The sequence below is a fragment of the Dipodomys spectabilis genome, unplaced genomic scaffold (assembly GCF_019054845.1).
Source record: "Dipodomys spectabilis isolate Male_0828 unplaced genomic scaffold, ASM1905484v1 ptg000477l, whole genome shotgun sequence".
NCBI classification, from domain to species: domain Eukaryota; kingdom Metazoa; phylum Chordata; class Mammalia; order Rodentia; family Heteromyidae; genus Dipodomys; species Dipodomys spectabilis.
In genome coordinates this window covers 2080807-2095508 of record NW_024871154.1, presented here as the reverse complement: position 1 = coordinate 2095508, position 14702 = coordinate 2080807, and the positions used below count along the sequence as shown (strand labels likewise).

At 42.6% G+C, this 14702-nt stretch overlaps 1 protein-coding gene across 10 annotated transcripts in view; it reads left to right on the top strand.

Moving 5' to 3' along the window:
• Positions 1-14702, top strand: part of Scn8a (sodium voltage-gated channel alpha subunit 8) — a 124981-nt gene that overhangs the window by 100358 nt on the left and 9921 nt on the right. For 4 of the 10 annotated variants that reach the window (XM_042668805.1, XM_042668806.1, XM_042668807.1 and 1 more), the window contains 5 exons: positions 1490-1612; positions 7455-7739; positions 10900-10953; positions 11476-11613; positions 13129-13233. In XM_042668805.1, the coding sequence (XP_042524739.1) occupies positions 1490-1612; positions 7455-7739; positions 10900-10953; positions 11476-11613; positions 13129-13233 (705 nt within the window). Of the gene's footprint in view, positions 1-1489; positions 1613-7454; positions 7740-10899; positions 10966-11475; positions 11614-13128; positions 13234-14702 lie in introns of all 10 variants that reach the window. The other 6 variants (XM_042668813.1, XM_042668812.1, XM_042668808.1 and 3 more) reach the window with 2 other exon arrangements.

Genomic DNA, 14702 nt, shown 5'->3' with positions numbered 1-14702 from the left:
TTTAGTTCCGGATTTGCTTGGCTACTGCCTAGAACTCCAGAGAAGATACCTAAGGTAGGGAATTGTGAGCTTAAGCATAAATGAAGGCTTAAACCCATTTTAAAATTGAAATCTTTAAACCCACTCATCCTGGACCCTTACTGTATCATTGACCTTTTACTTCTACTTCCTGCCAGTTCTGCTATTTAATTGTGTCTTGGTTTAAAAAAAAAAAAATGTGTGTGTATTTGTGCACACATACAACATGCCATGCAAAGATACAGAATAAAGCCCTAGGATAGAGTACAAAAGCATCATATGAAACCAAGTGGTGGATTGTTATTTTCTTCCCTAATTTTGCATTAAAACCTCCAAAGTAAAGGCAGGTTGGTCTGTATTCATAACTTCCTAGTAAAAGCAATTTAAGAGTTGTTGGCAGGAACATCTTCACCCATCCCAGGATGTTGCAATATGAGAGAATACTATAAGAAAAATCCAAGATCAAACATTCTCACGGGGCTGGGAAGGTGGCTCAGTGGTAGAGCGTTTGCCTTGCATGCCTGAGGCCCTGGGTTCGATTCCTCAGCACCACATAAGAAAAAAGAAAAAAGCTGGAAGTGGTACTGTGGCTCAAGTGGTAGAGTGCTAGCCTTGAGCTGAAGAGCTGAGGGACAGTGCCCAAGCCCAGAGTTCAGGCCCCACGACCGGACCCCAAAAAAAAAAAATTCTCAGATTTGATCAGTTAAGGTTGTTAGAGTTAAAAGAGACAAACAGAGAGGGGCGGGGGGGGGGGGGGGGGGCGGGGAGGAGAGGGAGAGAGAATGAGAGAATATGAATTACTCACGTGAGTGCTCCAAAATTCTGTCAAGGAGGTCCCCATTTGGTCTTGTTTTGGGGGGAGCTGCCATGTCACCTGTGGTACTTATTAAATATGTTTCCTTTGTTTATATAGTAACTCAACAGATTCTCAAACAAATGGTTTCTTGTCAACCAGGAGTAAGAGAGCTTGTCCCTGTTGGAAATCCCATGGTGAATGAACTGAGGAGGGGCAGCTTGTGTGTAGTATGTGTATTTATCTGTATTCTTTTCCATAGGTACCATTAAGTTTGTCTGGCTTAATTTAATGGGAACTTCTGGGACCTGCAGAGACTGTAAAGGGCGAGGGTAAGGTTCTTGTCGTCTCTTCAGGCTCCTCTCCTTCCAATGGAACTTCCTCATTCTTTCCCTTTCCCTTTAGCCTCTTCCCTTTCCAATTCGTGTGTATGTTCTGCTGCTTCTTAATTCTTTTCCCTTTGTGTTTTTTCTTCTGCCTTTCTCAACCACCCTTTCCTTCCAGGTCGTTTGAGTCAAGTTGAAGTAGGCAGCTGGTGTTACCCACTTCCTCTACCCGGGGGGCGGGGCCCATCTGTGTAATCAGTGCTAGGGCTTTATTCTAACACTCTGGAACCTCTGTTTTCTTTTTCTTTTTTCTTTCTTGTTTTTTGTTTTTTTCTCTTCTGTTTCCGTGTAGGTCTCTTTAGTCAGCCTTATAGCTAATGCCCTGGGCTACTCGGAACTAGGTGCCATAAAGTCCCTTAGGACCCTAAGAGCTTTGAGACCCTTAAGAGCCTTATCACGATTTGAAGGGATGAGGGTAAGATACTAAGAGCAGCTGATCCTTCTGCATGCCACTGGAAACTGTTTAAGCATGCTAGAACTGATCACATGGTGGAAAGATCATTTCAAATACGAATTCTGTGATGCAGTTGCTGATTGGATCCTCCACTTTCTCTGTCCCGCCCCTGCCCCGTGCTCAGGGGAGTTGCATTAAGCTGCCTCATCTCATTAATACTGGCCCCACCCCCAACAACATGCCATCGCAGAACATGTGAACATTGGCTATTCTCATTTGGCCTGGCTTACCTGTAGCACTTGGGGCGGCTTTCTGGGCTGTTGATTTCATAGGGAGAATCACCAGGTGCAAAGAAGGGGAATTATAACCCAGAGACCCACTGAAAAGCATAGGCTGCAGGCAGGGAGAGTGCTGTATAGGGACAGCAGCCAGAGGAGGGGACTGTGGCCTTGGAGTCACTGAGAGCACAGTGGCTGAGGGGCTTGAAGACACAATGGCAGACCTGGAATTGGGGATGGAGCAGAATTTGGCATGGCCCTGGGAGAAAAAATGCTTTTCCTTCTATTCTGATTCCTCTTATTGCACCTTGTTGTTCTCAGCCCAGTCCCTTAAGGACTGGCAGCCTCTGTCTGATAGCAAAGCTTTCCTCCTCACCTGAACCCTCTGCCCATGCTGTATGGTCCCCTATCCTAACTATCAAAACAACAATCAGGCACTGTGTTAGATGACTGAATATCAGCTAGTTCTCCTGAAATTTCTCCAGACCTCCTGTTCCTACTGTGGGGATACTCCATCCAAATCCAAACAAAATAATACCCTGCCAAATTAGAAAGAAGGCTCCCTTTTTCTGGTGCCTTTTTCTTATCTCTTTTGGTTTTACTAATTGTGCGTGTGTGTGCATGTGTGCACACACTCACAGTAAAAGAGTGATTTCCTAGTGGACAGCTAGTTTTGGTAGAAATAGTTGTCCTGTGGTAGCCAGAGAGGTCTGTTATACTTAACGAGACCAAGAAAACTCATTCCAATTCAGATGTTGAATACATGCAGGAGAGCAAACCAGAGGATATATTCTTAAATGTATAAATATCAGAATGTAGGAATCAAACACAACAATTGCATTAGTCCTCATGCAGCAAGACTGATTGGAGAAACTAGATACCAGGACAGCGCTGCTCCGTTCATCCCTCACCTGTGAGGCCTGGCCACTACTCCATGGGGCCACTCACAGGAAGAGGAACATTTCACTGGAACTTGGGAATTATAATTTTTAAGTGTTATTCAGACAAATGCTTTTTACAACCAAGTTATGTTTCTGCTGTAGCACAGTCACAGTTTGGTTTACCAAATGTGAGCATTCTGTAGCCCTCCCGAAGCCCTCTGCAGGATGCAGTTCCACAGCAGCAAAGCTTGTTTTAATTAATTTAAAGAAAAAGAAAAGGCCTGAGCGACTCTTTCTCCCATGGGTAAGAATACATGCAACAGGTCACTGACAATGGTCAGGAGGGAAAGGGATTATATAGTCATAGTGTGGCTGAAAATAGGATTAAAATACCCTTTTCCCCCTCCCCCATAACCCACCTCTTCACATTTTTCATAAGAGGCAGATTTGTTTGTTGTTGTTGTTTTAAATAAATCTTAGTAGTTTTGTTACAGAGTTGATAATCCATTTTGGTGACTGAAAAACTGAGGGCAGGATGAACCTGTAATATCTTGGACCTAAGCCTGCTAGCCAGCTGTCCCCCACATTCCCTCTCAGTGATCCTGGATCTCCTAAAAGGAGATTGCACCCTTCTCCCTCAGTGCCCAGCTGACTGTTACTGTGACCTTTCTCCTTATGGTGGCTCATCACTGTCACTCCTGTCCCCCTAGCAGAAGTCATTTTCATCACCCAGCTTATGCCAGTCTGCTTATGAGAAAATTATTTGAGGAATCTGGATGCAGGAGCCCTTCTGGTAACCTCACCCTCCCTTCCCCACCGGCTCTGAACTCTGTTTCAAGTCCTCAAGAAATTCACACTTGTTAACTTCCAAGAAGTTTAGACGCCCAAAAGTCCAGAATGGATGATCAGAACAATAGGATAGACAGACAGATGGATAGTTTGTTTGTTTGTTTTTGGTACCAGTCCTAGGGCTTAAGGTCAAGCCCGGGCATTGTCCTTGAGCTCTTTTGTTCAGAGTTAGCACTCTACCACTTGAGCCATTTGGTTAACCACTTTTTGGTGGTTAACTGGATATAAGACAAGATAAGCCCTGGCTGGCTTCAAACTGGGATCCTCAGACTTCAGCCTCCAAAGTAGTAATGATTACAGGTGTGAGCTACCAGTACCAGGCCTAGGAGATTTTATGTGCAAAGCATCAGGTTTTTTTCAGTTAAGCTAGTACAGGCAAGAATGAACTTGACCTGAAGCTGCAAGTTAGATCAGTAATGTTCAGTGCAGGAAGCTTTGGTGTAGAAGTGCCACCTCATTTGGTGGGACCAGCCAGGAGTTCTGACCATGGCTGGGTAGGCAGATGGAGAGAGTCCAGGGATCCATTCCTGACCTGTAGTTTCCCAGTCCTTCTGGGGAAGAAGATTTAATGAGCTAAGCTTCTAGAAAATTACCCAGTAATAAATAGGATTAGGTACATACTTTTTTATTTAAATGTTATTTTCCTTTGGAACATTTTTTTTCTCATTCTGTAGTTTGGGTTCTTCTGTCTGCTAATACTTGTGAAACTTAAGAAACCTTCATAAACTAAGTTACCATCCGTGCAGATGGGCTCAACTGTCACTGTGCTGCTCCAATTCTGGGCTCAGCCCTTCACCTAGGAGGGAGCATTTCACCCTAGCCTGTCCTGGGATACTCACTTCAGTCTCCTCTCCTTCCTCAAACCAAAGATCAGAAAATTGAAACATTCCTGCTATTGGCAAAGGAGCACTTAATGTAGTTCTTTGCTTTTCTCTCCTCCATAGTAATCTTTATCTAAAGATTTTGCTGTGCTATTCTGTTTTTGAAGATATATAATAGTAATGCTGTGAAACATGCATGCATTTTTGTTGATTGTCAGTACATAGTTGTCCATTAAAGCCATGTTCCCTCTGCCAGATATTAAAAGCTATTTGACAGATTTTAATAATCAACATTAAAGTCCTAGGCATCATAAAGAACATAATGATGTTATAAGAATCAGAATCCATTTGGAATTTTCTTACTAATTAAGTGTCATTTTATGTCACTTAAATACAAACTTACTTTGGAAAGTAGCTTTTCATAGATTGCTAGCATCTTTTAAGTTATATTTCTGTACAGTAGTTTTTAACAGTAATGGATTTCATTGTGATTAAAGGAAATGCAAAATAACTAGAGAGTAGCAAAAAACAAGAGGTTCAGTTAATTGACTATCAATGGAAATTTTAATCATCCACTTATGACATATCTTTAGTGAGAGAGTTCAAAATATAAGCATGCTTTCTTGCTCTTGGTTGTGAGAAGAACCAGTAGTTAATTGAAGATAAGAGTCTCATGGGGAATTTTCTGCCCGGGCTGGCTTCAAACCACAATCCTTAGGTCTTAGCCTCCTGAGAAGCCAGGATTACAGGTGTGAGCCACTGGCACCCAACTAATAAGTTGGATTTTAGAGAATACTTATACCATATCAGAAATCAGGCTCAGTAAACTTTGTTCTGAGTCCTTTGATCAGATCTGTGGATTTGAAAGAAATTAGCTGATTATTCTTCTCTGTTATCAATATTAAACATATTATAATATGAGAACATCATGTAGGACTGATTAGACAGGGCTTGAGGAGAAGCAATCATCTGTAGTGAAAAGTTCCTGAAAGCAGACATAGGTTCTGAATCGAGATTTTTTAAAAACCACAGCACTCCTAGGTTTCTGTCTCTTAGGGCTACTTCCCTACTTTACATTGGCCATGATCTAGTAGATCATATCCTCTATCCCAACCTCTGCTGCGAAATGCCATCACACAGATTTGAGCGTATGAATCTTTACAGATGCTACTTTCATTGTTTGAGAATTAATTCTTCCATTTTGTGGATCATCTTCCTTTTGCTTGTTCTTTTGCACATTTCATTGTTTTGGGTGTTCGTACCAAAGGGTGACCAACTAGAATGAGGAGCTGAAACTCAAATCTGATTGTGTGACAAATTTAATAACATGAAAACAAATAATGTTTTCAATATAACATTGAAGATTTTCAGATTTCAGTTATTCTGGCTTTCCTTGCTCAAAGTAATATATATTTTATACTGACGAGATATCTAGAAGAGATTTCTTGGTCTAAGAATTAAGAAATAACTGCCTCTCAATCTAAAGGCCTTCATACATGAGTTGGAGAATCACAAAAGGGACATTTTAATCTGAAAGGAAGAGTGACTTCCTCGCCTTTTTATATAAGACAGAACAAAAATTGATTGTTATTGTCAAAACCCAAAAACAAGGTAATAAACCCAGTAAGGCTCAAGTTGAAACCCAGAGTTGCCCCCTTGTGGTCATTGTCCAGTATGACCTTCCCACCTTGTCCCAACTGTGTCAGTTGCAGCCAGTCCTATCTTTAGCCTACCTCCAAAGAAAAAAAAAGAAAGGAAGGAAAGAAGGAAGAAAGAAAGAAAGAGGCACACTTCTTTTATATCTAGTGCTCTCACTTTTCATTTATATCTACTGTTTTTACTTTTAACTGTATTAATCCTCCTTAGATACTAGAAAAAGGAAGAAACACTCTTCCCACACTAGAACAACTTTCGGAGCCTTAACAGCCCTGCTTACAACAACGGCAAATGAGATTCTGGGCAGGAAGAAAACCAGCTTTGTTTTCGATCCATCGCCTGAACTGTTGCTTCTGTAAGCACTTGAACTCCTCTAGTGAAATCTGCTGCAACAGTGGAAGTGTTGTCTAGCTATACTGGCCTCTAGCATAAAGAAAAATCCAAATTAAAGATAACACAGAAATTTCTGTTCCTCAGGGAGGCTCTCCTCCCTTTTTTAAGCATTCCTGAACTTACTGTAGTCAGTCATTTTTTAATGGTGTTTCAACTTTTTCAGTTTCAAGAACAAAAAAAAAAACAACCTACCTTAAGTCATTTTGATTTCTAATGCATTGTGAAGAATAGAGTCAAACCCTGGAATGAGCAGAAACATCAGCATTAGCCAAGCAGGGAGTAGCTCTTAGGTTAAAAAACAAGCTTACAAGTCAGGGAAGTAAAAGAAAAAAAGGTTGAAGAAGAAGAATGAACCTGGACTAAAAAGCACATCTGTTCAGATTTTATTTTATACTGTTTGGTAGAGGGAATATGGCTTTTTTCTTTCTTGAGCCTGCAAAATATGCATGCTCAGCTATTGCCTGAAATAAGATAACTGGCCTTGCATAGTCATAAAAGAGACGTTATGTACCGTTGAGTGATTCACTGCTAACCCAAAGGGCAGCTCTCTGTGATTTTGAACAATCATGCCTTGTTTTTCAGTGGGGGAATGTCTATTGAAAGGCAACTAGTGAGCTTGCAATTGCTCAGATTTTCCCATGGGGGCATATTTTATAAGTTCAAGAAGAGAGAGCCTGGACTAAGAAATCTTTTTTTTTCCAGTCCCAGGTTGGTGGCTAGAAAAGGTAGAGTCAACTTGGGCAGGGGAGTTTGTGTTAGTCAAGACAAAGATGGAATTTATTAAAGTTCCCCCAAAATACAGTTCCTGGACTTAGAAATTTGGGATCCTACTTCTGGATCTGTCCAATTACTCTAATTCCAATGAGAACAAAATGTTTTTATAGCAGAACAAGCAACACAAAATGTCATTCCCCTCCTGAAAAATCAAAAGAATGTACCTTCCCCACATCCTCCCAACACTCAGCAACCTCCCCTTCCAATGCAGGTGGTGGTGAATGCCTTGGTGGGCGCCATCCCCTCCATCATGAATGTGCTGCTGGTGTGTCTCATCTTCTGGCTGATTTTCAGCATCATGGGAGTCAACCTGTTTGCGGGAAAGTACCACTACTGCTTTAATGAGACTTCCGAAATCCGCTTTGACATTGAAATCGTCAACAATAAAACTGACTGTGAAAGGCTCATGGAGGGCAACAACACAGAAATCAGATGGAAGAATGTGAAGATCAACTTTGATAATGTTGGGGCAGGATATCTGGCGCTTCTTCAAGTAGTAAGTGTTGTCATTTCAGTCCTGGGAACTTAAGGCATTCTCAACCATGGGTCCATGAGAGTGAAGTCATTCCCTAAACCAGTTTCAGGGAAACACCTTTCTCGTAGATCTCCAACTTCTGTGAGATCTCTCTCAAAAGGATCTATCCTGTGCTCAAGAGGCAGAGTTCTGCTTGGCAGCAAAGAAAGATAGATGCAGCATATGAAAGCGCTAGAGAGGTCACCTTCTCTCCCCAGGTCAGAGTGTAAAGTGAACAAGAAAGAAAGGAAATGAAAAGGATATGTGCATAAACAAAAATAGGAAAGCCTAGAAATAGATAGATAGATAGATAGATAGATAGATAGATAGATAGATAGATAGATAGATAGATAGATGTAGTTTGGGGAGTTTTTGTTGTGGTGGTGGTCATAGGCTTGAACTTGGAGCCTGGGTGCTGTCCTTGAGCATTTTCTCTCAAGGCTAAAAATCTATCACTCTGAGCCACAGTGTCACTTCCAGCTTTCTATCTTTTTTTCATTTTTTGCCATTGTGGGGCTTGAACTCTGGGCCTGGGTGCTGTCTCTGAGCTCTTCCGTTCAAGGCTAGCACTCTACCACTTGAGCCATAGCACCACTTCTGGCTTTTTCTGCTTATGTGGTGTTGAAGAATCGAACCCAGGGCCTCAAGTGCTTGCAAGGCAAGCACTCCACCACTGAGCCACCTTCCCAGCCCACTTCCAGCTTTCTAGTAGTTAATTAGAGATGAGAGTCTCATGGAGCCAGGCGCCGGTGGCTCACACCTGTAATCCTACCTATTCAGGAGGCTGAGATCTGAGGATCAAGGTTCAAAGCCAGCCCGGGCAGTCAGGTCCGTGAAACTCTTATCTCCAATAAACCACCAGAAAACTGGAAGTGGTGGTGTAGCTCAAGTGGTAGAGCGCTCGCCTTGAGCTGAAGAGCTGAGGGACAGCACTCAGGCCCAGAGTTCAAGCCCCACGACCAACCAAAAAAAAAAAAAAGAGTCTCATGGACTTTCTTGCCTGGGCTGGCTTCAAACCGAGATCTTCAGATCTCAGCCTCCTGATTAGGTGTGAGCCACCAGTGCCCAGCAGGAAAGCCTATATTGATGGAGTAGGAAAATCCTAATAACTTTAGTAGTTTACTAAAGAATCTGGCAGTCCCACTGCCACTCCTGGAAGCTCAGCCTCAGGTCTCAAGTGAATGTGTCATTGTAAGGAGTTTAAGTTACATACATTAATCTCTTTGCTTAATTTCATACCAGCATGCCTGGTCTTCTTGTCCTTTTCTTTGGGTGGGGGGATGTTTGGTATGATGCTCTGAAAGTTCCTAGGCTTTACCGTCAGACAGAGCCATACTCATACTTATTGAGACAAATTACTCAACTTCTCTGACTCTTTGTTTCTTCACTATTCAATATTGATCATATTTCTTTATACAGTTAAGAGAATTTGTACTTTTTTAATTCCTAGCACAATGCCTAGCACATAGCAGTGCTTAGTGGTAATTGATATTATGTGTTGTCGTAACTATTACCATACTTCCATCATTCAGTTGTTGGGAGAATTAAATGTAATAATGCAAATGAAACTCAACCTAACCTATGGTGTAAACACTATTGTATTGTAGTAGAAGCAAAGTAAATGGAATGAGCTGTATTTTAACTACTCCAAAGCTTTTTTGCTGTTCTATGCCAATTCAAGAAATTAGGGCTGGTGGCTCATGCCTGTAATCCTAGCTACTCAGGAGGTTGAGATCTGAGAATCTTGGTTCAAAGCCAGCCCAGGCAGGAATGTCCATGAGATTCATCTCCAATAAACCACCAAAATGCCAGAAGTGGAGCTGTAGCTCAAATGGTAGAGTACCAGCCTTGATCAGAAAAGCTCAGAGAGAGCTCCCAGACCCTAAGTTCAAGCCCCAGGACTGGTACAGAGAGAGAGAGAGAGAGAGATTGGACCCTGAGATGAGGGTATATAGTTCAGTGATAGTGTCTGCCTAGCATGCACAAGGGCCTGAGTTCCATCTCTATCACTGCACATGAGAAAGAAATTGGAAGCCTGGTGCCGGTGGCTCAGGCCTGTAATCCTAGCTACTCAGGAGGCTGAGATCTGAGGATTGTGGTTCAAAGCCAGCCTGAGCAGGTAAGTTCATAAGACTCTTATCTCCAATAAATCACCAGAAAACCAGAAATGGTGCTGTGGGTCAAGTGGTAGAGCTCTAGCCTTGAGCTGAAGAGCTGAGGGACAATGCTCAGGCCCAGAGTTCAAGCCCCATGTCCGACAAAAAAGAAAAAGAAAAACAAGAAATTGGACCCATGAATTGAATCTGAATTGGAACAGCTCCAGAAACCCAGTACACAATGTCCAGCCAAGTCAGACATTGCATTTATACAGTCCCTGCCATATATAAGGCACTGATGGCAGTTGGGCCATCAGATAAATAAAATCAAGCCTCCTCATGCCCTGAAAAGTCCTAGAATCAGAATATGAAATTTTCTGCCTATATTTGTTTCTAGAATCATGCTAGCTACAGTAGACTGAAGGAGAGCTGGAACATTCTCCTGGGGATGGAGCTGGTGTTACCACCGCCATGGGCTATGCATGGCTATATTAATAAGGGACAAGTTCAAACCCTAATTAATTTTTAATTCAACTGAAATTTTCAGACTCTTATTGGTTATGTAACACCTTTTAAAAACAGCTCCTGGAAGTGGCGCTGTGGCAAGTGGTAGAGTGCTAGCTTTGAGCTGAAGAGCTCAGGGACAGTGCCCAGGCCCAGAGTTCAAGCCTCACCCCTGAAGGAAAAAATAAAATACAGCTTCTTGGTAGTGGAGGTTTTAAGTTCCAAGCATCTTACTCTTACCATAATTCACTCATAAGTGTACATGGTCCTCCCCTTCTCAAGCCACTTTAAGGTCCTATGTGAAAGTTGATCCAGTTATTATTGTCAGTATGTTTTTTTGCCAAACTTTGATGTTGTTTTCAGGGACTTAAGACCTTCTTGTGGCCTTTATTAACAAAAGGAAATCCTATGTCCATGTAAGGCTGTGTCCAAACTCTGTGCCCTCAATTCTTGTTAAACCTAAGGCTGGCCTTTGGGCCCCCTGCCTAGACCCTTATCCACTCCCTACTAGGCACAGTCTAATAACTGATTCTGTTTCCCAGGCGACCTTCAAAGGCTGGATGGACATCATGTATGCAGCTGTAGATTCCCGAAAGGTAAGGATCTGTGTGCTGAATGAAACACATCTTAGAAAGTTAGGAAGCACGTAGTCTGAGAGTCGCCAAGAAAGATGAGGGGGGGAGGGAAGAGCAGATGAGTAAAATTTCTCTTTGGACATGAATTGCTTGCTTTATTGATTATAGGTTCTTTTCCCCTCTGTAAGTCCTCACTTACTTAGCTTGGCTCTAGACAATTAGACAGTTGATTTTTACTTGGTCCCAGTGGAGCTGTCTACTCTTCAGTCCCACTTTGAAATCAAAGTGCAGTTCCCACTAGGCAACCCACCCTCCCCCTCGCCTTGTGATTGGCATCCCAGCTATCACATGCCCTCACAGGCAGAAGCTGCCTGTATGAAGGAGGAGGCAAGCATAAGGAACCTAGAACTTCTAGATTGTATAGCAGCTTGTATAGCAGCTTGGGCGGGAAGAGTTATGGCTGATGAATGTACCTGTTGTAATCACCCACCCAGTCACCACACTGGGAGCTGACCGTTTTCCTTTTCTCCTGTCTTTTGCCAGGCTGATGAGCAGCCTAAATATGAAGACAACATCTACATGTACATCTACTTTGTCATCTTCATCATCTTTGGCTCCTTCTTCACCCTGAACCTGTTCATTGGTGTCATCATTGATAACTTCAATCAACAAAAGAAAAAGATAGGTCTCCTCCCCTCATTGCCAGTGGTCAGAGGTCACCCACAGGAGAGCCACACTTTCTCTGTCTCCAGAGGAAAGAAAAAATGCCCCCTTTGTGTAAAATCCAAACTGCCATCTCACTGTGGCACTGGTCCTGCTGGGCATTAGCCCTAACTGACCCTTTCTGCTCAGAGTTGGACTTTGCAGAGAATGGTTTACCACATTGACTAGCAATCCTTTATTCTCCACATCTATGACTAATTTGGACCTCCCACCAGAAGGAAGCAGAGACAGGGCACACTTTGTAACAGAGACCAAGTGGAAAGAAATAGATGAGCAGCTGCAGATAGAGGCAGATTCAACCATCCACACAAGCCCTAGGCACCACTACCAAGATGATGCTTGAGAGGATCCTCACTCTGGAAAAGTCCCCTCCCTTTGTGTCCCACATGGTTAGCAGTCTTTCCAAAGTAAATGTTTTAAGTCAAGCCTGTCCCAGCAATTCAAATAACAGTCTTCTATGTACCAGAATTTCCAGTTTTTCCAGATTTTGAATGGGCCATCAGTCAGAGTTTAAACATTCTTTTATTCTAAAAAATTTTGTTTTAAACTATGTTTTCTAGGTCTGAACGAATAGCATTTGCATCTCCAATTAGCCAGCAAAAAACCAGACTAGAGGGGTGGCTCAAGTGATAGAGCACCAGCTATGACAAGAAAGCCCAGCTAGAATACAGCCCTGAGTTCAAGCTGTGGTCCTAGCACATAAAGAAAAAATAAGTACTGCCTAAAGAAAATATTTTTTCCAGAAATTTATTCAGAAATCAGGCCAAAACAAATGAAAGGAGAAAAAAACCTATTTTTAGACTGTGAGATATGGCTGCCTTCTGAGTCCTTCTTCCCTCCCTCCCTCCCTCCCTCTCCCTCCCTCCCCCTCTCTTTCTTTCTTTCTTTTCCTTTCTTTCTTTCTTTTCCTTTCTTTCTTTCTTTCCTTTTTTCCCTTCCTTCCTTCCTTCCTTTCTTTCTTTCTCTCTCTCTCTCTCTCTCTTTCTTTCTTTCTTTCTTTCTTTCTTTCTTTCTTTCTTTGTCATAGGGCTGAACTCAGCCTGGGCACTGTCCCTCAGCTTTTCAGCTCAAGGCTACCTCTCTACCACTTGAGCCACAGTGCCACTTCCGGCTTTTTTTCTGCTTATGTGGTGCTGAGGAATCGAACCCATGGCCTCATGCAAGCAAGGCAAGCGCTCTACCACTGAGCCACCTTCCCAGCCCTCTGAGTCCTTTCTAAGCTTATCATTCCTGAAGGTTTGGAATCCATTTCTTTACTACCTGACCAGATAAATCATAGAAATCCCAAGCTGAAAACTCAAGTGTCAGAATTAGAGACTTTATCATATGTGTATCTTGCTTTGGGCCAGCTGTCAGCTAAACTCACCTCTGGAAGGGGAAGGGAAAAGTCTGAGTTTTCACTATTTAGCAGTACATCTCCAGCCTTAGCATTCAGAGCCAGTTGTGATTATTGTCTCTTTTTCCCTCCTTTACTTTGGAGGTCAGGACATCTTCATGACAGAGGAACAGAAGAAGTACTACAATGCCATGAAAAAACTGGGCTCAAAGAAACCACAGAAACCCATTCCCCGTCCCTTGGTGAGTACACTATGCAGGCTGAGCACACTAGAAAAGGGAAAAGGTAAGTAAGTGATAGCTGCCTAATGCTGTTGGTCCTCTCCTTGCTGCCTCATCTGAGTAAGAGAGCAGCAGAGCGTAGAGCATAGGCTATGCTCTGCCTCATAGGCAGTGGAGAATTAGAACGCTTACTACATTGGCTGTTGCCTAGATAGGGAGATCTTTTAAGAAACAACCAGCTAAACAGGTGGTTCATGCCTATAATTCTAGCTACTCAGAAGGCTGACACTGGAGGATGGAGGTTCCAGGCAGAATTCTGAGATACTCTATCTCTAAATAATTAGCAAAAATCTGGCAAGAGGCAGGATCCAAGTGGTAGAATGCCAACTGAGCAAGCAAGTGCAAGCTAGAAATTCAAACTCAGGTACTGGCAAAAAAGGAAAAAGAAAAAGGTGAACATTGTAAAATGAATGAAATCCCATCCCATTCCTTTCTCACCAATTCAGCTGGGATTTGGTAGGTGGGAGGTTCAGGCAGCAAGAGCATGAATTCAAGGCCAGCCTGGGCCACCTCTCAGGACCTTGTCTCAAAAAAGAAACAAAACAAGATAGGAATTCATTGTTACTGTCTCAGCATCTGTACCCAACAGTGTATCTTTGCAGGGTTTGTCTGGAACCTAAAATGATGTTTCTGGCTGTTACAACAGAAGGTAGAAGCAGGAGAGTCAAATACCTGTTTCCCTCTCTTGAACTGAGCCTTTCATAAAACAGATTTGGAACTGAGATTATGCCTCACCCTAAGTGAGTGGGATATTTCCAAAAGCTTCAAAATCTCTTCTTTGGAACCTTCATTTAAAGCAACTTAAAACACCAACATAAAAAGAGTAGAGCATCTAAATAAAAGCTTTCCTCGCGATCTTAATTTGTAGATGTAAAAGTAGAACTCCTTTGTTTGAATGAATAATAGTGTTCCAAGCTAAGTGTCAGTGGCTCATACCTGTAATCTTAGCTGCTCAGAAGGCTGAGATCTGACTGGGCAGGAAAGTTCTTCATACCCTTATCTGCAATTAACCACCAAAAAACCAGAAGTGGGGCTATGCTTCAAGTGGTAGAGTGCTAGCCTTGAGTGAAAAAGCTAAAGGGCAGCTCCCAGGCCCTGAGTTTAAGCCCCAGAACCAATGAGCTCGGGCACACATGCATGTGTGCGTGCATACACACACACACAAACACAAACACACATTGGAAGGATCTCAGTTTGATGTCAAGCTGGACAAATAAAAGATGAAAGAACTTCATCTCAACCACTGTCTTGGCATGGTGAGACACAGCTGTTATCCCAACTATAAGGAAGCACAACAGCTGGGCCTGTTTTGTGATCACATGTCACCCCAAAAAACAAAGAGATGCAGAAATAGGAGAATCAAAGTCCAGGCCAATCCAAGCATAAAGCAATCCCCTATCTTGAAAATAACCAAGGATGGGGTACTGATG